Source organism: Falco cherrug, chromosome 1, assembly GCF_023634085.1.
Source record: "Falco cherrug isolate bFalChe1 chromosome 1, bFalChe1.pri, whole genome shotgun sequence".
NCBI lineage: Eukaryota > Metazoa > Chordata > Aves > Falconiformes > Falconidae > Falco > Falco cherrug.
The window spans coordinates 5,841,043-5,866,862 of record NC_073697.1 but is presented as its reverse complement, the minus strand read 5'-3'; the positions used below and the strand labels follow the sequence as shown (position 1 = coordinate 5,866,862).

The 25,820-nt window shown below is 39.4% G+C and overlaps 1 protein-coding gene across 5 annotated transcripts in view; it reads right to left on the bottom strand.

The window, feature by feature from the left end:
* Positions 1–25,820, bottom strand: part of AFG2A (AFG2 AAA ATPase homolog A) — a 208,668-nt gene that overhangs the window by 159,966 nt on the left and 22,882 nt on the right. For all 5 annotated transcript variants that reach the window (XR_008730645.1, XM_055700731.1, XM_055700734.1 and 2 more), the window contains exons 10-13: positions 20,960–21,114; positions 12,165–12,374; positions 789–842; positions 278–357 (exon numbers count right to left, since the gene is read on the bottom strand). Coding sequence is in view for 4 of the 5 variants with exons in the window: in XM_055700731.1 (XP_055556706.1) it covers positions 278–357; positions 789–842; positions 12,165–12,374; positions 20,960–21,114 (499 nt within the window). In the remaining variant the exon portion in view is untranslated. The remainder of the gene's footprint in view (positions 1–277; positions 358–788; positions 843–12,164; positions 12,375–20,959; positions 21,115–25,820) is intronic.

Sequence of the window (25,820 nt, the reverse complement as noted above, 5' to 3'; positions counted from 1 at the left end):
CTGGAAATAAATGCAAGCTAAAACCACAGAAAAGAGCCGAAGGGCATGAGAACCAGTAGAATCATTCCTGCTAATAAGATGAGAAAGAAGGAACTCCACCAGCTTACCTGTTTATGCCAAGTTAAATACACCTGAGGAGTCACAAATGCTATCCTTCTGCATGTGGAATGAATATATTTAATAAAATCATTCTAGAAAGGTAATATACTTGTGATTGCACAATGTAAGATTAATTTATCAGAAAATAACATCTGAGATTTTTAACAGGATTACTTACTTTCCCCTTTCAACTGCCAAGGCATCTATTTCATCAAAGAAAAGAATTGAAGGAGACACTGCTCTGGCTTTCCTAAAGATCTAGAAAAACAACAATTAAACACTTAGTTTTAAAGGATGGGAAATTTTTACAGAATGCTAACAACCCCTGCACACCTCAAAAGCTATAGAGATGCAAGATACATGTAGATATAAGCTTTGTTGCTTTCCCCCGCCCCCAAAAACAAACCTTTTAGAAGTTATTCACGACACTGTGTGATGCAGGCTTACAGTGAACGCTGCTATTGGATCCCAAATTTGACATGTATCACTAGGCCAATGCAGGAGGAAATTAAACATAAAATATCATTTCTGCTTGCCTTTTTCCCCCCCCCCTCCTCTTTCTTTTTTAAACTTCAACCAGAAGAAGGTTTTTTGGAAAGTTTAAGGTAACCTTATAGGCAGAGAAGAATTTGAATGCCAAGAAAGCTTAACACATAACATTATACTGCATATAGCTTGCCCTTTCTCACCTCTCTCACTGCTCGTTCAGACTCACCAACATATTTATTCATCAGCTCAGGTCCCTGCAAAATTAATAAAAGTTTAAAATTTAATTACTTTTATATACAAAATGACTGAGTCAATCTGCCAGTGCTACATTACTGATGCTCTGTTACAAGGAATTTTGATAATTTGTCACTTGCAAATTTTATTTGTGCATTTTCAGACTTACCTTCTACCTGTACTAGGTTTTCCTCCATTTGTTATGGCACTGTGCATGCACGTAACTACACTTAGAGGTTAGCCCTCTCATCAACAGGGACTTAAAAACAACATTTAACAGTGCTTCTTTGAACTTGACAGTTTGCAGGTCCAGAAAGAAGCAGCTGACATAGCAGCACACCTGAAATCCATCCATGAGGAGCTGCATCTCCAGTGAGAAAGCTGTTCAGTGTCTTAGCTCATTGACATTCCTTTCTGCCGAGATTGCCAAGCCCAATTAATAGTGCCAGCTGCTGTGGTGCCTGTTTATACTCACAGCCCTGTTCACTAGGAACAGACTGGAGACCACAGGGTCAACATTCAGGTCTTGAATAAATACTTAAAATCATAAAAAGTAAAACAACGGAGAATTCTCAGAGTATTTTCTGTTCTGCTACGTCCCGTACCATAGGCTGCTTAAATAACGGTTCCTAATGGGACTAAGATTCTCATAGGAGTGGTAATGACTCATTGACTTCGGCCTGGTTTGCATCAACATTGACCTGCAGCCACAACCAACGATTATTATCATCTGCCCTAAACAAAAAGAGCCAGTAGCCTCAATCTATTTTCCAGGGAACAGGTGCCCTCATAATTTTACCTACAGAAACAAATCCTCCTTCACAGTGAGAAAACTGAAGAACCTTCCCATGCTTCACAGCTGCAAGTACCTTCAGGTAGCACTCAGCTGAGATCAGTAAGGCAGCTTTAAACAGGGGGTATGCTAGAATTAAGCATGCGTGGCAGATGCACATTTATACATTGGCAGTGACAGAGCAACCCCTTTTTGAATAGGACCATCTGGACTTTGTACTCAGATGGGTAGAACACAGATTCATTACTCTAAAAACAGCGCACTTTTTTACAGTCTCCCCCTCCACACTCATTTGCACTCTTGCAATAGCAATTAATGCACTGTCTTTTATCTTGACACTGGCACCACTGGAAAGTATCTGTGCCTACATATGTATGGGGAAAAAACATATATTCTAAAAACAAAAGCACAAGCTATCTGATATCAGCAAAGCACCCAAGCTATACCACTGTTCTTACTTATTTCTTTTCAAAGAGCTGTCCATTATCCAAAGGACCAGGTGAGATACTGCAGTACCCAGACCCAGCATTCCACACAGGTAAAAGCAATTGTGTAAGGGTTGGAGGAAACTTCAATGATAGAATTAGCATTGCTTCCTTCCATCAACATATACTCTTAAAGCAACTGTTGCAGTAGCTAAAGTGTCACCTGCAGGCTTTCAACAACTTCAAAATTTGAGTCAGTTGGACACTCACATGGAAACAGAATTACTCAGATACATAAGTGAAGAATGCAGAAAAGAAAGAGAGAAGGAAAAAACAAGGTAAGACAGAAACAAAGCCTTTTCCTACTATTCACTGTGGACACTGAACATGAGGAGTGTGCAGCAGTTTGTGCAGAGCAGGCTTGCAGCTCAAAAAGACAGCACTCAGCTGCTCCGGGTCCTGGCCATTCATCACGTTCAGTGCAGATGAGGAATCTGATAGCACGGGCCTAACAAATCCCTAAGGAACCAGAGCGCAGTCTTCTCTTTCTGTCTAACTTTCTGTTAAAGTGAGCTGATACACTGAGAGCAATTTCTACCCACAATTATATTTTACTAACTTTTTCTTGGAAGCTGTGGACCTTCTCCTTCATGCCCTTATTCTCATAAGTAATCTTCATCCACATCAGTATTCTCATGGAAACCAACATCATTTACATCAGTGCCTATAGTGTACTCCTCTAGTATGACACATCAAATAGTCTGACATTTTCGTTTCTTTTGTCTGAGTAAAAAAATATGTAAACCCAAAACTACTCTCTTTGAGCTCTAAGGTACAATATAATTTCAGATGCTTGGAGTTTTATTTTTAATTAAGCATTAAAATATGATCAAGGCAACATCAAAGCAATAAACACTGTTTAAAATGTTTCCAAAGAGAATTATTTTGAATGCATGGTTTTGCTGTAAGCTTTGACATGAAGGTTTTTCTCTATTTTTCTTTTCATTAAGTAGCAACTCCAGGTGAAAGATCACTATGTATTAATGATCCATGCCTCTCATGGAAAACTTTGATGAAAATTGATTTGAAGGTCTCCTAGTTCACCACTCATGAATAATACCAAAAATGCCATTGAGAACCATAGTTTCTATTGCTAGCAACTTGAAACTCTTATTATACCTGGCAATAAAGGAAAAGACTCCAAAGTAAGAGAAAGCACACACAGAAGAGGAAGAATTGGTATACATTTCATCTCATGCAACCACTTAAAACCACAGCACAAAACCTAGAAATGTTCAAAGCAGCTGGACGTAGAAACTGAACTGGGTTACCTCTGGTCCCACCTGAGCTCAGCCTCTGCCTTACCCTCTCTGCAAATGGGCTGTCCTTTAGCTAAGATTGAAGACAGTTCTTTCAAAGGATTGATCTGTTTGACAAGCAGTCTATAGGCCATCAGAGTCACCTGCTGACAGGTGACACCATTTCTAGTTTTCACAAAACTCACCTTCTCTTTTTAGGAAGGAGGCCACTCAAGAAATACCAGGAGTTTGGGTGTTGGTTGTTTTTTTTAATTTTTCAATGCTTTTCTAATGCTTTAAAAAATCAAATGACATAAGCCTGACTTAGTAAGCAAGTCAACATTTGTTGAAATATTTTTTGCCCAGAGGTGAGCATAATGATACCTTTAAAAGCTGTTTATAACTGTTGATCTACTGACCAAGAGATGCTAGTAACAAATGGTCCCGTTTAGTAATACATATAGCTCTGCTCTGTTCTGCAACAAGCCATCTTCCATACAAAGGGACACAAAGAAATAAAGCCTGTTCCTTCTGGTCATTTGCACTGCAACTCCAAAACAGCAAAAGATTTGCAGCAGGAAATTGGCAGAAGTATTTGTAGCTAGTCCGTGCGTATAAGCATACCAATTGCGAGCTACAATCCAGACTAATAGTATAAAATCTGCCAATTCAGGCCCACTGTATACTGCTGAGTTTTGTTTCTTCAGCCTCAAAAGGAGACATTTCCAGAAGCACTATCCCATCCTCATTTACAAGATACACTCCCCTTGTATCATGAAACTTTCCAGTTGTTTACAGTTTGGATTGGGTGTTGATTTTTATTTTTTTTTTAATAAAAAAGCAAGGAAAAAGTATAATTTTTTTTACTTTTAAAACACTATCAGAATAAGCTTCTGAAAGATTAACTCCACAAAAGATAAACCCCCTGTATACAGGCTGCAACATGAGATAAGTTTGTGTATACATGGTTATGATGTATAGAAGTTCTCAAAGTGTTTTTAAATTGCAAGAGGAATGTTTGGTATCCCTGAAGTTAAAAAGTATCAGTAATTTTTCTAAGCAATGTTTAAAACCACTTGTAGATTTTTTCACCTGAAAACACTGGGGTAGCAACTTTCAATTGATAGGAAATTTAATTAGTGACTTCCCTCTATAAATAATTTTTTTTTACTACGTTGACAATCAGGTAAGTTGTGCACTTGTTGAGCCAGATGGACACAGCCCCAGATTTCGCCAGCATATGGCTCTTTATTCTCTTAAAAAATATTGCCATAACCTCACATGCAGGTTCCGGGCTCTAACATAGACACACTAAACTGTTAGCCATAGAGAACGATCTACATTTTTTTAAAAGTCCAATTAATTAAAGAATTTATATCATATCCTACAGATTATTACTCTACAATAGGTAACGCACAATTCCTTCTTTGCCATGTTCAAAGTAGAAAAGATCATAGAAGTATCAGTCATAATTCATTTAATTTCAGATGAAGTATCTAAAAAAACAGCTCTGTGCTGTGAATCTCAAACAAAAAGGAAAAAAAAAAAAAGACAAGCTGTGCCAAAATTAGTTTTCAACTGTTCACCATGTGTACCTAGAGCAATGTTCATTGCCCACACTCAGACATCTACACCTGAGTTAGAAATTCACACTGATTTGGAGAGACAGATGCCTACCTTGCAGATGCAAGGCAACTCACTCTAAATGTGCTAATTTCTCATCAGACTGCAGAAGGAGCATAGACAGCCAGCTCAGAGGAGCTAAGCAAAGCTTGATCCCACTCCTACCAGTACATCTCTCATGGAGTTAAACTCTGCATTTTGGCCTCCCCCCTCTTTTTTTTTTCCTCCTATTCTTTCCAGTTCCATGAAAATGCAGGTGAGATTATCCACTGCAACAACAGTAACTGATTTGGAAGAGACTCAGAAATTAGTTAAGTCTTTTCATACTGTAATCTTAGTGGCAAAATGCTATCCCATCCCTACCACAGTCAAACCAAAGCAATACATATGACTCAGGACGGCCGCAGGAAAGAGAGTTAACAAGATAAACAGTGAGACTTCCTTTGTTTTAACAGTAAGGCTATTTCTAATGCAAAGGTTATACACGTGTGATTTGGTAATTGGTTACACTACAAAGAAAAATATTTGCTCAGAAAACACATTATATTTGCTTGTTAAGAATAAAGCCTACTTCTTCTCTTTCAGTGCTGTTTAATGATTTAATCTGCATCACTCCCAGCTTCTCAGCAGAACTAAACTCCAGGCTGAGTGCTGTGCACCATTTTAATCACTTCCTCTCCCTCTGCCCTGCATTCCAGAGGACCTTAAAAACTTGTTGACACCTGTTTGGTGTTTTAAAAAACATCAAGTTCAACAGGTGCTTGTGGGATCCAAAGTATTTAAGGGAGCAGGCTGGCAAAAAACTGTCATCTTCAAACCTAAGTCAAGTGAAGTTGCTAAAAGCAGCGTAATCAAACTGCAAAGGCAAACGTAACATCCGTTTTTCTTTATTTGCATGCCTCAGAATTCACTTTTTTGCCATTTGCCTTGACTGGCAAACTTTAATGCCAATCTTTTGAGGCTTCTTTACACAATACAGAAGCCAGTAATTGTAGCATGGAGTGAACTGACTGGAAATATTGAATTAAATTCACTGCATGCACCAGTGCCTCCAGAGAAGGCCCTCTTCAGCGCTTGGGCATAGCTGCCCAGGATTTTGCAAGCTTACGATGTGCTGTACCATGCACAGCACTGTGAAGTTGGGAGTGAAAGTCATGACAGAGTTGAAGCAGATCCAAAAGTAACCCTTCCTGCTCACCTGCCCCATCTACAGAGAAATCCCTTTGCAAGTCATTCCTGTTCTTCACAGATTTTCAGCACCTGTTCCTATTTGCTACCACTTTTAGCTCCAGGCTAAACAGATGCCGTCCACTACTCTGCCTAGGACCAGGCTTGGGCATCATTCAGGGCAGTATCTACATGGGACCAAAGACAACACAAAATTAGCCACCCACGCTGCAAAACATATTCAGCTGCTGATGCTTCACCCATACAGCAACACCCCATTCTACAATTGCTATTTTGACCTGATTGCTGACAAATCCTGGGTGACCTGGGGGTGGGGGGCTGGCAGGGAGAGACTTAGTGCTAATAAAAAATAATCTTGCAAAGTAATTGAGAAGGGACAAGGAAACAGAGACAAGGGATTATCTTTGAAACATTTTCTGCCTGCACATTCACTTTGGGGAAGTTTATGGTAAGAATGGATGAATGAATTTCTTGTTTTAGTCTTAGTTAAGTAAAACATGCAGATATTTTCAGGATTAAGAAAGCTCATTAAAGTATCTCAAACTTTTATCCCTTAAAAAAAGGCTATTTTTTTCAAATACAGTTAGTTTCACTATCTGCTAATTAACAAGTTACTGCAAATGTGTTACTATGGATCTCTTTGGAAATTTTATTAAGTGTTTGCCACAGTTTCTCATAAAATCACAATGATTCTTCATTTTTCATCTTAAGTGTTCTGCTTAGCTAGTTACAGGCACGAAGCTTCCTTATTTCATGCTTCTGCACCCTGAAATACCCATCAAAAGGCTAAAGTATCTATCTCCCCAAAACTCAGTGACAGTTCTTCACAAAGCAAAGCAGTCTGCCTTTCCAAGCCTCATTAATCTGTTTGAGCTGCCACAGCCAAGAGCTAAAGGGAAAAGCAGAGGAAACTTCAATTGGAAAATATTTTGACATAATTGACCCAAATGACAAACTAAGCTTAAGCACATGTCAACCACAGGGAGCGGTACAAAAGCATCGGCAGGGTGATACAGGAAGTTAAATCAAGCCAAGGTGAAGTCAGAGGTCTGAGAACAGTGTATATTTTTGTAATTACTGTTAATTGAAAAAAAAAGTAAAGATTCCTTCAGCCCAAGCTCTTATGTAACATGAAATAAAACGTCAGGAATATTTTCCAACTCCCCCCCCCCCATACTTGGAGCTCCTAACCACTGTAAAAAGAGTATTTTAGAGCAGTATAGTACACATCATGTGTGCTGTTGGTTTACTTGGTGTTCACATTCTTCAACACTACTTACTGTCACGGGTGGGTTTGAGTTGTTCCATTTTGGTGGGGTTTTTTTTTAAGTATTGCTTCATCATGTTTACAACAATTAGTGTGTCTCAGCTGCATTCCAAGGGGTTTAACTTTTGGAGGTCTAAATTTTCTGAAAATTTAAGCTGGGTTTTGTCACTATCACTAAGTGAGTTTTTGCCTTAGTTGTTATTTTAAACAGACAAATATTAAAAAGCACAAAGCAGCAAAAGGAAAAATGATGCTTCCGAAACCACTACAAGCACATAGAAGTTACATAATTTTTCTTGTTACTTATTGTGTAAACTCAGGTAATCTCCTTGTTGGACAGAAAACAGAACTTAAAATCCCCTGTTGTTATAATCCTGAGCAAAACCCTCCAGAAATTAGCAGAAAGTCTCTGTCTGGTTTTAGCAGGCTGACTAAGTAGAAAGTAATGCAATGGAGGAATACCATCAACATACATCCCCTCTAGTACGCAGCATCCTAGGCTTATGGGCAATTCAAGGGCCAAAAGGATTTTCCAATCCTCATGACCCTTATGGGACCATCAGCTAAGGAACGCATTATAACTGGGTGATGGAGCTGATCTGGGTAGGTACTGTAATGGTGCCTCCCAGCCTAACAGCATAACAGCAAACTTCACTGTTTATTTTGAAAGAGGTTACAAATAAAAAAGCACAATGGTTTTCTTATTTAGTAGTAAAGCTAATTACCTACATACCACAATACTAAGAGAGAAAAAAACAACCCACAGAAATTCTCTGCAAGTTGCTTCCCAGAAAAGCAACAGAAAATCCGTGAAGTAATATTCATTAGATTCTTAGTGCAACACAATGATACAGGATTTCCTAAATATAAAATTTAAAAAGGAAAAAAGAAATATGCAAGAGGACAGTCATAACAAGCTACAAGACCAATGCAGATATAATTATCTACGCCATGCAGCAAGACACGGACGTTTCTTCCCAAAATATTCTTACATCATCACCACAAAATCTTAGTGGTCTAATCAACATACACCTCGAAAAAAGCAGCCAGTCAAAGCCGACCCTAAGTGCAGAAACTGTCAAAACAGTTCAGAGATACCACCACATAAACAATCAAAAGAAGGAAAAAAACCCCACGGAAATAACACAGTGACAAAGGATTTCGTTTTCTTCATGTTCAATTTCAGAAAGCTAGATGACATCTAAAGCAAAAATGCCACAGAGACAGTTGTATATAACAGAGGTGTCATCAGGCTGGCAGAGGCTGAAAATTATATTCCCTGTTCTATTAATATTGATAGGTCCAGTACGTGTATATAATTTTCTTTTCCTATTAGTAAAGGAAATGCATAAAACACATTTCAGAAGGAAATTACAAACTTTGGGGAGAGCATAAAAGGAGTGTGAAGAAGTACAAAAGTGCACAGAAGGCTGACTGAAATAAGAATTCAACCAGATGAAAAACTATTGACAAGTCAAGACTGACGTTCAATCCTGAAGAATGAAAAAAAATCCTAATTCATTCCTTCGCACAGTCTTATACTCGCTTGTGTCTGTGACTGCAAAACACTCAAAACCCTCCAAGAAGTTGAAAACAATTCAGTTGTCTTTTTGTAACTGAGGTTTGTGAAGAAGCAAATGATCAAGATAACCACTAAAACCCTGAAAAGCCTCAATGCTCAAGAGATTTAGAAAGAGGGGTGGCGGGAGGAAGCAGGAAGAGCCATCCCCTGGAAAGCACTTGACAATGTCCTCCCCAGTAAATTTAGCAGATATATTGTATTAGAGACAAAGAAAGTCAAATGAAAGAATAAAAATAACTAATTCCCCTTAGGAATCCTATGAATCCAAGATTGCTTTGTAAAATAAACGAACTGCTTTTCTCTGGAAAAGCAAAAGGTCACCAATCTCAGTGAAAATATAGCTATAAAAAGTTTTGGCCAAATATCAAAGAGCATGTGTACAAAAGGGCCACATTCACTGTTAACACTAACCATTCAAACTTCACAATAGATTTCAGGAGAGAACAGGATGCAACGTCAAACATCTGTTACCACGTTATTTTGTTCAGCTCCTCTGCCCAGAAATTACATCTAGACTTTGCCCATCTTCCAAATCTCAATTAGAGGTAAATCAGACACGGGGCTGGAGGCTGTGCCATTTTGACCATGCTTCATACAACACCGTAACAACCAGCCATGCCCAAGACACACGGAAATGTCACGTTTTAACAGGTTACATATAACCCAGCTGAAGTATCTCATTTAACAAAGTCAGCAGTCCAAACTACACAGACATTGCATAGACATGTCTGGAAAATAGTGCAAAGCCTTCCTGGAGCCAGGCTGGGGCAAGGGTGATACCTGTTACACCCACGCAGGACAGCCAACTTAAGACAAGTGGAGTACGTTCAGCACTTAAGAGAGCTGGAGCCCGTGAATCTTAAATGTAATGTGCAGACATAATAGGTCCATCTTCCAAAAATCACTGGACCAAGTAAGCACTGCATGTAATGTACTCAATTTCCTCTCCGTTTTCAGACACAGGGAGAGACAGCATCCAGCAGCAGGCTTCCCATAGCTACAGCTATGTCTCCTGTCTGCAGTCTGTTCTCAACAAGGACCCAGGAACCTGAGCCACCTGAACTATCCTGAAATAGTACACGTTGTGCAGGCTGTACAGCAGACACTTTTCATCAAAGTTACTTATTTGGTGCAGGAAATACTGGAATGAAAATGCAAGTCTGAAAAGTAAATTATCAAGAAACACACTTCTATTTCAAAAAGCCTGATATCAGTTCCAGGGACAGATATTTGAGACAATGTAGAGAACAGGAAAATTAATAGGACTATAAGCAAGAAAAGAAAAATCCCCTCTCTCAAAAAAAACCCAACCCAACAAACAACCACCACCAAAAAATCACATATTGATATACTTTGGACTTATTGCAGGAACACATGCAATGGAAATTAATTCGTGCCTGTTGTGCTTTAAGTGCTACAGACAATGATGTTTAACACATTTAGTACATGATGGATGTTGCCTTTTCTGTCCAGGAAGCAAATGTGAAGTCAGAGAAAGTGGGCTATGTTCCTTTCCTGGAGTCAACATATCCAAGGCTGGACATGCTCCAGAGATGTGCTTCTTGAAACATCTGTACATTGAATATTTGACCAGTTCCAGGCAAAGGGATTTAAACCGACAGGGAATAAAAGGCCGTTTTCCCAAGCCAGCCTCTTCTGCTACAGCTTGTCAATAACAAGGAGGTTTGCACTACCAGAACTCCACTCTGAAGAAACGCTGCATTACTGTACAAAAGCATTTCATATCAGCGCACCTTCAGCTAGATACCTCCTATTCAGCATGAGCCATCTTTTACTTCCGGACAATTAATTGCATTAGTAAAAATGTCTGATATAGCTAAGCAGCCAGCAACTTAGCTTAATTTTTAAAGTTTTAACTTTTTTTTCAGACTGTTACCTTTTTCCTCCACCCTCTCAGGCATCAGTGCTTTGGGCAAAACAAAGAAGAAATGTTTTCTTTGAAGCAGTGTAGGAGGAAAAGGTTAACTTGTTTACCAGTAATTCTGGAGTACAAAGAACTACTTTGTCTTTATGGAAGAGGCAGTAAAGGTGGTGTTTCTTAAGGGCTGAGCTTTCCAAGGCTGCTTTTGTTGATGTGACCATGACCCAGAGGCCTGTCTGCAATACCGGATAGCAAGGGCAATAAAGGGTTCTGGCTTCAAGGTCAGTGCAACTGCCTCTGCTCCCAGAGAGGCCAGGATCCAGAGCTACAGTTACAGTGTGTCTGAAAGGACAGGCAGAGGAAGAAGCTGTGTAGAAACTAACACAGAAGGCTTTGTGAGTAAGGAGATGGTCAACAGACAAGAGTAGGTGATCTTACTGCTGAGAAGGAGATACTTCTAAAATACTTAAACAAATGTTTTTTCTTGCACTTCATTAACATTCTGACACAGCTGCAAGACTACCCCATGTGGAATCACTCTGCTATCTTTTTTTTCTTCCTATGCATTGAAGCTCAGCATTATTATTAAATAACTTCCATTCATGTATTTTCCATACAAGCCACAGTAATCAATTACATTGATTCATAGACAATGAAATCCAAAATTCTTCTACACTTGAAGTGTTTCTTAATGCTGATAGAATATTCCACTTATCCAAGAGTACTCCAGATATAACTGATTTTGCAAACTTTCTAAAAACTGATGAAGTAGAACTCTTTCCCCTGGAAAAAGGCAATTAAGGCAAGAAAAATCTGTAATGAAACGTGAACAGTAAGACAAAAGGAAGTGACTTTCCTGAGGAATGAAAAGGCATGTTAAGAGATGAGATAATACTTCCATGAAAGCAATTACTACAGTAAGACAAGCGACCCACTATGCAGAGTTGTATTTTATTTATACTGCTTTAAGAATTTCATTGTTTCCATTTTAAAATATTTTAAATAATGCCAATAATTAAGATGCCACTATACAGCTTACCTACCCATCCAACATATACTTTCAGTGCTGTGATGAAATAAATAGTATTTTTTTAAAAAACATATATAAGAAAGAACTAGTCCTTTTCACAAGAAAACACAAACCTGACTTGGTATTTACAAGGTGTTTGCTGTAGCATATATAACAGTCAGAAACACTAAGAGACACTGGATTCTAACATTGGAAATAAGTAAATCATCAATTGTTATGCAGGAGTTAACAAAAGGTAAGACTAAATGGCCTACCTTCACTGCCAAGAAGTTGAGACCACTTTCATGAGCCAAAGCTTTTGCTATCATTGTTTTTGAGCACCCAGGAGGTCCGTAAAGCAGCACACCTTTTGGAGGCTGAATCCCCATTCGGATAAAGGAGTCAGGATGTTTGCGAGGCCATTCTACTGCCTGCTTCAATTTCAGCTTGACATCTTCTAGTCCTCCTATGTCTGACCAGGATACCTGCAAAGCAGACCATTTTGCTGAATTCAGACAACGGACAAAAGTACTAAAACAGAAAAAAAAGAAAAAGAAAACAACAAAACTGCTCTGTAGGATGAATGTGTATGCATTGTAATGCATTAATGTATTTAAGTTGGTTTTGATGAGTCACTTCAATAAGCCTATTAATAATCGCTTCTTGTTTAGAAAAAAGTCACACAAAATAAAAAGGGATTAGACTTGCTTATATGCTGGAGAATGTAGGTAAAATACTTTGTATCTGCTTCAAAAGTAGATCACTAGCAAAGTCACAATTCAATTCCCTTGGTTTTATTAATGCGATACTGATGCAGAATTTGTAAATTACTTTGATTTCTTCCCTGAAGGAAAGCACTGTATGAGCTCAAGCTGTATCACTCCCATATAGGACTTGGGCACTGGAAATCTGACTAGAAGCTTGAGAACAAACAATCCTCCAAACAGGGAAATATCTACAGAAAAGAAAAAGCACACCAAAAAAAAGTGACACTCAAACCCAGCTGCAGTTAAAAAACAACTGCAGTTAAATTTGCTCTGGTGAAGAAGACCCAAGACAGCTTGTCAGGCATACGTCGGGACAGAACTAACATGTCCTATCCAAAAGGGCAGATGGGTCTAAAACCTGCTACACTCCTCCCCGCACCACTGTCAACAACCCTGAGACTTTTCCCCACATCCCCCAGCCTGTTCCTCATACTGTCACCATCCACTTCAAGTATTAAAAATGACAAGAGGCACCTAAATCAAATGGTCTGCTGCCTATAAAACACTCTTCCAAAAATTTACTAGTCATAAATCACCCTTTAGCTCTGGAAAGTCAGCTACACTTGAGAGTCAAGCAGAGTATTACTACGAGGCAACGTATCGCCTTTCTCCTGACTTGAAAACTGGCGTCACTCCTGACTTGTCCGTATTGCTGTTTTCCTGATACCCGTACACAGAGCGGAAACTAAAAGTAGATAGTCCCTGAAAGAGGCAATTTGGTCTACTATTGAAGTGGAAGAAAAGAGCATTTGGATGTGGTGCAAGCACTTTCGCATAAGACCAAGCTAACTGCAAACCAAATAAAACTTCCCCTTGATTGTCAGTCTTGGACATAGAAGAAAATTACAAAGACAGCAGAGAGCAAACAGCAAAGATCAATATGCATGGGGCAACACCTCAGAAATACTCTGAGTTTAAAGGCTAACTGGCAGGTAAGGAGCTGCCAGTCTGCTGTCTATAGAACATTATCTCTCTCACACCAGGAATATGTTACAGGAACTCCAGAAAAAAAACACCCCGACTCTTTCTTTTTCTTAGTGACCAACAGCTTCCAGTTCTTTAATAATAACTTTATAGGCCTGGAGAAGCATGAAATATGTAGAGCTGATCACTACTGCCTACTAAGAAGGATCTGAGAGAGCAGGGGGATCTACCAAAGGCAGGATTCCCTTATTGAAAAAAAGAAAACCAGAAAAAAGTTCAGTAAAGGTCAGAGCAAAGTGAAGACTGAATCAGACACAGCAGAGTATCCCAGTGGCACGGCGGGGAAAGGATTTTAGCAGGGGCATTACCGAAGCAGCATGCCACTTCTGGTAACGTGTAAGCCAACGTCTGCAGCCTGCCAATATTCCCTTCTGAAGCGCTGCTTCATGCCACAAGCAAGACGAACTGCACAAACTGGATCAGAAGAAAAAGAAAGTGTATGAGTTCAACAAAAACAGTAAAGGGAGAAACTCCACAACACTGTGGAAAGGAAGAGGGAAACAAGAGCATGAATTCCTAGCACCCGACTGAGCTGGGTATCTTGGGCTACCACCACAGTCAAAAGAGGGAGAAAGACTTCACAGAGAAATTCAGCTATAGTGCAAACTCTCCTTCAGAAGTCAGACAGGAGGTCTCACACCCAGTTTCTCTCTCTTCCCTTTAGAGGGAATAATTGGACATCTCCTTGCCGGATAAGCGCTTAAAGATCAGGAAGAATTCTCCCTTCCTGAATTTTCACAATAAAACACAGAAATCCACATGCAGATTTTTAATTACAATGAAGCAAACATACAAGTTCATAAAAAGTGAAGATGTGTCAGATACCTCACTTGCATCTTGCCACATGCATGCAAACCACCCCTTTTCATTCACATTTCATGCCTGAGTAACATAATTAAACTCAGGACCGTTAGTCCCAGTCTTCCCTTATTCTAAAGGCTGATGTTTCTGAGACAAATCCGAAACAGTGTCAGTGTTTTACATCTGCTTTAAAAATCATGCATTAGCTATCCCTACAACCTTTAATTCTACCTAGCAGCTCTGTAAACTGCACAGAACTGAAACTTGGCACATTTAACTTTTTCTTAGGGAAGAAGACATATAACATAAGCTTATTCTAATTTCTCAGTATCAGTTCTTACTCATATGTGGTAAAGCATGGACTAGTCACTCCTTTCATCACATCTTTCTATATAGACAATGATTTTGACAAATGTGAACAAGAACTTCTTAATTAAGCCATCAGGAATTCCCTATAACTTTCAGCAAGAGAAGACACAATCCATTAGTGGTACTTTGCACACATACAATAAGCCAAGGAAAAACCACCTCAGCGTTACTTTTACCTTCCTGCAAATATTCAGACTATTGCACAACTCTTCTGAGGCATTATTCAAATGATTTTTCAGACCCACTACATGTCATTTAACATCAACACAAGTGATGTAATTATACAGAGAAGCTGAAGGAGGGCCACCTTACATGAAGGGTTTTTTTAGTAATCTGTAGATTTATTCTGATTTTGCTTACATTTAAAATCAGGAAAGGGAAGAAAGGGAGACAACTAGGTCACGACATTCCAACAGGGCTACTAAATGTGAATCTGCCTGTTAGGAGTTTAAAAAGAAAACAATTAACCAGTCAAAAATTTAGTTAACTTTTTTAGGATTTCTATAATACAAGGTGTGGAATTCAAGCAACAATGTTATTAAAGGCAAAAATAGCTAATAAAACACTATCTTCACATTCTGGTCAAGTCTTAAACAAAACACGGCAGTGGGCTTCCTCATTTCAAATGGATATAGAGATAAAGAGGGGGTGGGGGTCGGTCACCAAAAATAAAACACTCAAAAAGTAAGAACTCTTCTAGATTCATATAAGCTTGGAAGAACTAGGTGGATTGTTTTTGCACACAAATCCTTGGTAACTTCCCCACTGCAAAGAACACAAATTTTACTGTGCACATTCGGACAGCTAGCTCCATCTTTCACCTGCACACGAACTCAAAGGAAAGGTCTTGCCACATAAGTGATGGAGTGTGATACCCTGTCACTGTGGAAATGGTTTTAAAGGCTAGCCTTGGGGCTAAGCCTACACATACAAAGACAGTGCTCTGCTACAGTGTGTAAGACACCAAGATTTTATTACTGCTGTAATCTTTAGCTCTCCCCAGGTCAACAGAGCTTAGAATGCGACGCAGAGCAGCAACTCCCCAGAGATTGTTAAGCAGCAGCAATAAAGAAATAAAGCAGACATGCAAAGGATGTCTCATCCAGAACCTTTTGGCTGCAAAGACGCAAATCTGAGTGTTGAATTACAGTAAAGGGAGTGAAACAAGCAAGCAAAACCCGTAACACTATACAAAAATTTCAGGAAGACCCATAGGAGAGGGAGGAACAGCAACTACAGTGCAACTCTCAAAAGAACTGAAATATTAACTTCCTGATTTATAACGTGCATCACCTCTTCCCTAAATCCCTGCTGCAGAAAAAGCAGCCTTCTAAAAAGGTTGTAACACATAGCAAAGTTCAAGAAAGGTTCTGTAAAAGCCGAAACCAAGATGCTACGTGGAACCAGGCAGCAAGTATTTTGTGTTTGCCTTGGTCACAAACAACACTCACTGCAATCTAGGCACAAGTGGAAGGACAAAAGAATGCAGAAAGCAGGAACACAAAAAAAGCATATGGTGGCACCTCTGCCTCCAGTGGCTCCTCCTGCACACCACCTCTCCTTCAGTCTACCACCCCAAATTCACTTCATTTTGGCTGTTTTCCCCACAAAATTTCCAAGTAATTTTGAATATCCTTGGAACAGAAAGAGCTCAAGTTATGTCAACAACAAAAAACCCTAATAGCTAGCTTGTCACACAGCACTTTTCACAAGCAGACTACAAAGCATTTATCAAGGTTACCAAATAACCTCAGACACCAACAAGTGACTTGCTCGAGGCCACCCGAACAGGTCACTTCTAATACCTGTTCTTTAGCTACTACCCCACATACACATGTAACGAGTTTTTCCCAGGTTTTAAATATGACAAAAGCCTGCAACAGAGCAGTTTAGCCTACTGCTTTTCTGAACAGCCAAGTAACTAGCATTCAATTCTGGGACCTAAAAAGCAAAGACTGATTTGAAAACTAAGCTTTCTTTATAGCCTACTCAAAGTTCCACAGATTTCAGAGAACAAGCTCTGTGTTGATGAAACAATTTGGACTTCATGGTAAAACAAGTATTTATTTTCATTAAGTATCAGAAGTGATACTATCTTCAAAAAAGCCACAGCGCATAAATGGCAAAGGTGTCATGACTATAAGGGAAGAAGCCCTTTAACAAAATTAATTTACTTGTGGCTTTATTTAGAATTCTTCTCATTCAGTTGACACATAGCTACTGCAAAGCAATGAAATATGAAAAAAATAATCTGAAAATCAGAAAGTTAAAAATCAGAAAAGTCTCCGTTTAATTCACTATGTACATCAGTGGTTTTACTTGTAACTAACTGCATAGCTCAAAAGCTCCGTCCATACTAAGGGGGCTGCCAAGTGAGTAATATACCTGCAATAAAGAGCAAAAAAGCTGATATTATTAAGGTAGCTCAGACTTCTGACTTCTCCATGGAAAAAATCTCATAGCTGACCATTTAGTGTTTGAAGTTATTTTTAGCAAGGATTTTTTAGATGACAAACAATGTTAAGGTCAGACTTCAAAACATAAAGGAATGTAACCCCTGATTCTCCAACAAAGTTATACACAATTAACTATCTAGCTGGATAGCTTCTGGGGTAAGGAGAGCAGGGGAAGGAAAGCCTATCCTTACAGACCGAAAGGATCTGGAGATTAATTAATACAGGATGATTGTAAAAAGATACATTAGCCAGGAAAAACTTGTTGTGTTGTGTTTTGTTTTAGGTATCTTCAAGAAGGCTGGACTCCCATCTGGTTCAGGCTTTCTGTTTCTTTTTTTGTTTCCTGCACAACCAGCTATAATTTTTACATTTTGATAAGAATACAAGAAAAGCTGTCAGGGTAAGGCAGTTTCTGTTGGTATAAATTACTGCAGAGCCCATAAGTAACAGTACACCATGACCAACAGCCAATTAAGTAAAATGCTGAATGGGTAAGCGGCCCAAGTCCATGGACTGAAAGCGCTGGAGTGAAATGAAGGATAAATTAGTAAAGAGGAAGAATTTATAGAAATTACTACTATTAGCATCAGTTCTACGACAAGCAAGTAACTTTATGGTTTCCCACAGCAGTAAGCATAACAATATTAAACAGCAAAGCATTCTAGGACACAGCATCGTCAACATAAGATGATGCAACTAATTAATGGTTCTGCAGTTGTAGTCATTTAGCTTCCTGGATACCTGTTTTCTACTGAAAACAAGTACTTCAGCATCCAAATAATTGCAAACGTTAGCACAAACACACAACTTCAAACACAGCAGTTAAAAACACAACTTCAATCAGAGAAGCAAAAATAAGTCTGTAAAATTAATTACCATATCAAGAAATCATTACCAGAAGCATGCAACACAAAACGTTGCATACTCCTCTTAAAAAAAAGCTATCCAAGGAATTAGAATCTGCATTACATTTTCTGCTACAATCTGTGTTCCAAACAACAAATCAACCATGTAAACTGTCTGGGTAACAGTAGATTAAGTGCTAAGTGACTGGCACTCAAGACACTAACAATCAGGTGAGAATAAGATATACTTATTTGACAATAAAGAGCAAATTACACTAACCTGAGTTTAATAACAACAGATATTTTTTTTTTATTTCTTTTTGCAGTGGTAATGCAGTGGTAATTACAGTGGTAAATGTTTTTAAAATAGCTACACCACACTGAAGTACAGGAATGAGTTTCAGATGTTTGTAAGTGTTCCTGCATCACATCCCAAGCCCCCAGCAAGCAACCTTAACCAGGGAGCTTCAGTATGGATTCCCGTGGATTGCTTCCCCTGCACTGCCATCCTGGCCACCTAGCCACAGCATAACCAAACTCCTTCAACTAACCCATGGACTTGAGCTGACTTACAGCACTTCCCCAACATAAATACAAATGGTAATGGAGTAATTAGCCTTGAGGGGTACGGTAGCGGTACAACAGTGCTGGATTTACACTACTGTGACTTTCATGGACAGCTGTTCAGTACCTCCAGCTATTCAGACTGCTTCTGAGTATGCACAGGTACCTTCATTTTGTAAGCTAGTAGCTCTGCACCCTAAAATAAGGGTTAAACTAAATGCCAGCACCTCCTTTGGTAGATGATGTGCACGGACACAAAATCTGTTGCATCCAGTACTTTAGATTCCACTCAGCCCAGGGAGATAAACTGAAATTCACCCTATAACTTCACAGAATATGCATTATTTTGTAAAAATGTAGGTCCAAAGGAATCTGCACTGTGTCATTATCTTCCCTTCAATAAAGGAATGAATTTCAGCAGTATGCCAGTGACCCAGCTACTGTTTAACTAATAAAAACAAGTAACAATCAAGGAAGAATTGTGTCCAGTTCTGGGTTCCCCAGTTCAAGAGAGACAGGGAACTAATGGAAAGGGTCCAGCGGAGGGCTACAAAGACGATGAGGGGACTGCAGCATCTCCCTTATGAGGAAAGGCTGAGACAGCTGGGCCTGCTTCACCTGGAGAGGATCTTAACAATGTCTACAAATATCTTAAAGGGTGAGTGTCAGGAGGACAGGGCCAGGCTCTTTTCAGTGGTGCCCAGCAACAGGACAAGGAGAACGGGCACAAACTGCTGCTCAGGAAGTTCCAACTGCATACGAGGAAGATCTTCTTTACCCTGAGGGTGACAGAGCACTGGAAGAGGCTGCCCAGAGAGGTTGTGGAGTCTCCTTCTCTGGAGAAAACCTTCCTGGACACAATTCTGTGCCACCTCTTTTAGGAGACCCTGCTTTAGCAGGGGTTGGACTAGATGATCTCCAGAGGTCCCTTCCAACCCTGACGATTCTGTGAAGCCACTGGCAGGATGGTTTAGCAGACAACAGATGCCCAAGTAGTAGGTTGACTTGGATTCAGAACAGATCTCCTGCACTACCTGAAACCTTGCTTCTATCAGTCTTTATTGTGCTGTTTAGCAGCATTCCACCTGGCTCCAGATGGGCTGGTGTGTCTGAAAGGCACAGCATAGTCACAGTGATGTGAGCCCAAGAGCCAGTAGCACAATAAACAACGAAAGAATTAGTAACTCTAGTTCTCAGTGGAACTACTTAGCCCTTGCGGATATTGATGCAACTACACCATTTCTAGGAAAAGCTGTCTGGGGCCAGCAAAGGCATTTCCACCCACCACTTCACTGCACAGCATGGACTCTTAACAAGCCAAGTGTGATATCCGAACTGGCTGTGTGCAGCGTCCTGTTCGCAGATTTTATTTCCCATTCCTATAGTTTGGGAATAAGGGTCTACAGTTGTGCAATCTAACTCCCAGATGACTCATCTTCATGCAATGAGACATAAATGTTTTCTTCTAGGGCTTGGGGAGCTGCTGAGAAACACCAGCACAACTGCTCGCAGAGTCAAGATTTAGTAAGATTAAATACATTTTCTTTTGCTGAATCTTCTTAAGCCAGATCAGCATTTTCTTAAACCAAACCAGTTCCCCAGTCCAATTTATGTTGTGTCTGCCACTGAATGACTATGAATACACTGAGAGGGCAGTGAGCAGTGTAAAGATGAACCTGGCACTGTCAGAACTGTTCATATAATGACAGTCCCTGGCAGGTAATGGCTTGGCAGTGATAACCTACCTACAGTATCTAATTCTACACTAAGATAAAACCACGTAATGCCACTGAAGACATTCAGGTCACAGCAGTATGAACTGCATGTAGAATTAGTCAACTGCTCTACATAAAACCACAGCAATCAATCTCTTCACAGCTTTGTTTCAACATACTTTGGTTACAAATGCTAACAGTTGGTTTCTACTTAGGTCTGTCTGCTTACAAAAGGCACCAGCTTTCACAGCTGTTCAGGGGCTGCTTTGAGCAGACACCTTAAGATTTTTATTCCACTAACCCACTCAAAAAGTAAAACTACAGATCAGGAGATATGCTCCTGCACTACCAACTCTTCCTAAAGCATTAGGAACTTAAGCTTCTGTAAATGGCTCTTCAAAATTATAATTAAACAAATACGCCAATAAAAAGATGATGCACAACATTTATTAGTAACTTAAGGCTTCCACTTCACAAAATTCCTCTCTTGGTAGGGCACTTCAATGCCTAACTGCAACTCTTAACATAGCTCTAACAATGTTGCTAGTTTATTGTAAAAAATAACTTACTTTTGGCACATCAACTGCCACCTCCCTCATGGCACTGGGCCTGACATCATTCATCCCTTGCAGGAAGTCATTGAAAGCAATCATCACTGACCCAGCCACCTCGTTGTCTATTAGGTTAGGTCTTTTCCCCACTGCTCTCCGCAATGCATACAAACCTATTAAAAACAAAAAAAACCCCCATGAAAATGTGTAGATTTCCTCATGGTTCTCACAAACATAAATTGTACAACACACACAGCAGCACCAGAAAGGAAACGATGTTCAGAAGACTGTCTCAGCGCTGGGCCTTCACTAGGTCAAAGAACACGCAAGACACTTCTGATGAGAGAGCGAGAGAAAGGGGATTTAATGACCACAGAAAGAATATAAACTAAATCTGTTCCACAAGACAGAATCAAACAGCCTTGCCCGTGTTCCTGGAGATGAAGCCAAGACGGCAAAACCTTCAAATGTCCATACATCGATCCACACACGTTTTGAAACCACAGAGGAAGAGGGATAACTCATATTAAATATTAAATCAGCTCACATAAGAAATCCACAACCTTCTCCATTCCCCTATTATTAGGGCTGTGTTTTCCAAGCTGCTCTTAAAAACAAACTGATGAGATTTCTTTTTCTTTCATTGGAACCCTATTTTGCTACCTAGTAAGATGCCAGATAAAGAAAAAACCATGTATTTGCAACAAACATTCCCTGGAACACTCAATAGCTCTTCACTCCCTTCAGCTATCACACTTTTCAAATGCAGGCATAGCTTTTACCTTCTCCTTTGTTTGGCCAAATCACTCACATACAATACCTATAAATCTTGACACTAATTCCTAGCTTCACCCTATAATTCAATCCCTCAAAAGCCACACAAGTCCCACCCACTCACACATCAATATATCAATACTCCTCAGGCAGGACCAAGTAACTCTGCGGCTCCCAGGCATTCCCCAGAGAGAACAACTATGGTCCCCGTTGTGTAAGATGCCCAGAAGTATCACTCTGTTTTCCCACTCCATAATTATGCTTTTTAATGTCTAATATTGAGTTCTACTGCTTCCATTTCCAATCCTGTTCTGTGAACTTAAACTGTTAAATATGTCATTTAATATATTATTACCTGACGATGAGTATAATCTTATATACAGGTATACACATATGCAGATATGTAGTATCTGCTGTTGTGTGTTACAAAGAAAATAAGGCAGTTAGTATGACACCAGTTCACCTTGCATGATCATGAAAAGACACGTATTTGTTAAATCTTTTCTATATTTAAACAAACAAAACATCAATTAGTGCTACATGAAAGGGCAATAAAAGGGATAAGCCATTTCTGAAAATAGACATAGTTTTAACTTTCAGCGGATTGTTGTCTTTTTTTCTACAGAGGTACTGGTAGATGCAGACATGCAAAGTTTCTGACAATGACAGGAATTCTGTATTTCCTACAATATATACAATGTGTGAAGAGATATTATATCTCCCCTGTGAAGCAGTACAGCTGGTGTCTCTCCATAAACTGCCAATTATGGCAGAGTCTGAGCACCTGCATTCAATACCCAGGCTCTTAATATAATAATGGAGGAAAAAAAAAAAAAAAAAAAAAAAAGGGAAGAAAAAAAAGTTTGTAATTCAGGTTTCCCCTTGCACAGAACATCCAGAACTAATAAGATATATAAATAAAAACATTCCATGAGGCCAAGGAGAAAATGAAAATCTGGTCACCAGAGGACAGGTATAAAATATAAGTGACTCATTTTAACAACGCAGACAATTTTCACGTTATTCCTCCCCCACTTCTTCCTTCCTCTGAAACAGTTCATTTTAAGCAAACAAAAAACTTAAGCAAGACAACATAGATTCACACACACACACACACAGAGAGACAGAGATTAAAAATTTACATCCAAGCAAATAACAAACTCAACAACTTATTCTAGTGTCATTGCAGTTAACATTTTGGGGGGTGGGAGCAGGTATGGGGGTTGAGTCCTACATTTTCTTTTTTGTAATGTCAATTCACACGGCACACCCACTTTAAAAAATATATGAAAGAATAAATAACTTGGCATGAAATTAAGTCATAGAGACAGCAAGTAACTGATAAAGAACTGTTCATTTCTACACTTATCTACTACATCAGGTACCAGTTTAGCCCAGTGCTCATTTCATATATTTTAACCATGTCGTGGTTATCTTTTTTTCATGACATGAGGAATTTTTAAAAACAGACTTATTTTAACAATTGAGAGAGAACAGCACATAAAAATGCCCAAGGAGAATACCACTCTTAAGGATCATTACTGCCAGCACTACTAGGAGTACAAATGAAATTTCAGTCCTCAGCAGTGGGTTTGAAACGCAACAGCCTTGATCCAGAACAGGAATAAAGAGGTCACAGCTTTCCAAACAAAGCCTGAATTCATTTCAGTATGTGCACGCACACACCACTGCACAGGTCAGCATTTAATTGAAACAATGTTTTACATTAAAACAATAATAAAAAACAGATTGAAAAAGAAAGCATGATTCTTCCTGTTTCCTCCTGTTATCACAATCATTCTTTCCTGCACTTCAGATTGACCTCTAACCGGGGGTGGGGTGGGGGTGGGGGAAGTCTTATTAACAGGAGAAGGATACAGCCAGTGGCTTGCCAGAGACAGAAAAACACATCCTTGTCTCAAGACACTGAAAGATGTATTTAAGGTAAGGAAACACAAGGCAGGGTACAAAACACGCTGCTAGAAGCATAGGGAAAGGAGGTGAAACACTATGGCAAACCCAAGTTTATCACTACAGATAATGTTATAATGCAGATAAACTGAAGATTCAGACATAGTACCTCAGAAAACATTCAGCACCTCATCTTAGCTATTGCGTATCTTTCGCATGGGAATGTTTTGGTCTGAGTATATGTCACTGCTGTAAACTGACTGAGCACTGCATTTGTTTCAGCTTTGCTTGCTCTTTTTCAGGTGCCACTTCATTCTTAAGGATTAATGAGTATCAATAGCGTTTTGGCCATGAAAGACAAGGCGCAGAAGTGGGCAAGTAGGTTTTTACTGTTTTATTCCAGAACGACTCCCACGTGAGGGGAGGAAGAACACCAACATATGGTCAGTGGGACTGTTTGCACAGACATGTGCTACCTATTTCTGGTAAAGGGATACACAACTGGTCCCTGGGACTACCTTATGCAGAGCAGAAACTTAACTTGGAAGGCAGCCTTTGCAATAGTGAGCAACACTGATTCTCAGTGGAGTATAAATGGAAAATCCCAGTTAAAAAAAAAATATTAAAAGAAACAAGCATAGTAAGTCATCCATGATTACAAACAATGGAAAATAAACAATTTGTTCCAGTCCAGCAACTGTGTGCTCTACCTCACCAATTCATCCTGTCTGTCTAGAACATAGGAAACTAAGTGGACAGAGGGGAAGAAAACAGCAGAACGCCCTGTCCTGGTACAGATGATCCTTCTTTGGTACCAAGCTATGCATGAGGTCGGTAGCATTGTTTCCCTCTAAGATTTTCTTGCTCATAGCTTGGCTAAGTGTTGGCACATTAGATCATAATCACAAACAGCCTAAAAATAGACTCCTTGACACTTCTATATTTTTCAGAGTCTGTGTATAATTATACACTACTGTAAATAATAGAAAGCATCCACTCAAAACAAGGAATGTATGCACTGTAGGTTTCAAAAACAGAATACACACAACACTTGAGAAAATGAACTGAACAAAACAAAATTGTTATCATGCATCTTTCACTACCCATCAGCTGTTTATTCTGCAAATCCATCTTGCCTGGACTTTCTCTACCAGAATTGTAAAACAAGAATTTGTAAGTAGCTTCAAAGAAATTGTAATCGTCTTGTAAGACTGTTTGCAAAAGGAAATGTTTCTTCTTTCCCTACTAATCTGACATTCCCCCCCCCCCCAAATTATTATGGCCAAACCTAGAAGAGACATACCATTTCTTCTTGCAACAGCTGTCAGATCCAACATGATACTCTCCTGCCTGCATGGCTTGCAGTGGAATTCTCAACAGCTTGTGGAAAGATGTCAGCTTCCTAATGGCACTGGATGGGGCACTCTACTTCTAGATCTTTACATACTTTAATTCAAAATTTAACAGTTTTAAGCATAAAAAGTATTTCATGTAACTTAAAAACAATTTTGAAATTTAGAAACCATAAGAGGAGCATACCTGACTTCACAGGCAATGGATAGAAGTTATTCCAGTGTAAAATATTTCTGAGATTAGGAGCTCTTCTGCTTTCTATCTAGCAATTTTTAATCAGCATGGCTTTCTGCACTCATGCATGACAACAATCTCACAATTAGTAGGAAATCTTTTACTGAACTTCAAGTATCATATACTACAAAACGCATGTATTCCTGAATATGAGTTTATAGCATTTCATTACAGCAAGATACTGGACAGTCAAATCCAAAAGAAAAATAATAGAGAACATTTATGTATGCATGCTGTTTGCAGTTATACGTAAATACACAATAATACAGACAAAGCCTGTTTGCCCAGTGGATGGAAGCCTGACCATTACCTGGTAAGGACCACTGCTGCACTGAGAATGTCCCACAAACTCTTCCTCACCTCTTCAGTCAACCTTTCACCCTATGCAGACCCTGCAAACCAGCTCTCCTACCCACCCATCACGGTCAGACAGCAATAGGTAATAACAAGAGCAGCTGCCACAGCCAGTGAGGGACAGTGGGGATGTGTTTAGGCAAAGGTTCTTTTTCCCTTTACTCCCCACGTAACGGAAGAGCAGCACCAGGCAAGCACCTGATGTTTGTGGGGCTCTAGGCAAGCTTTCCTCCGACCTGGGCAGGAACCACCA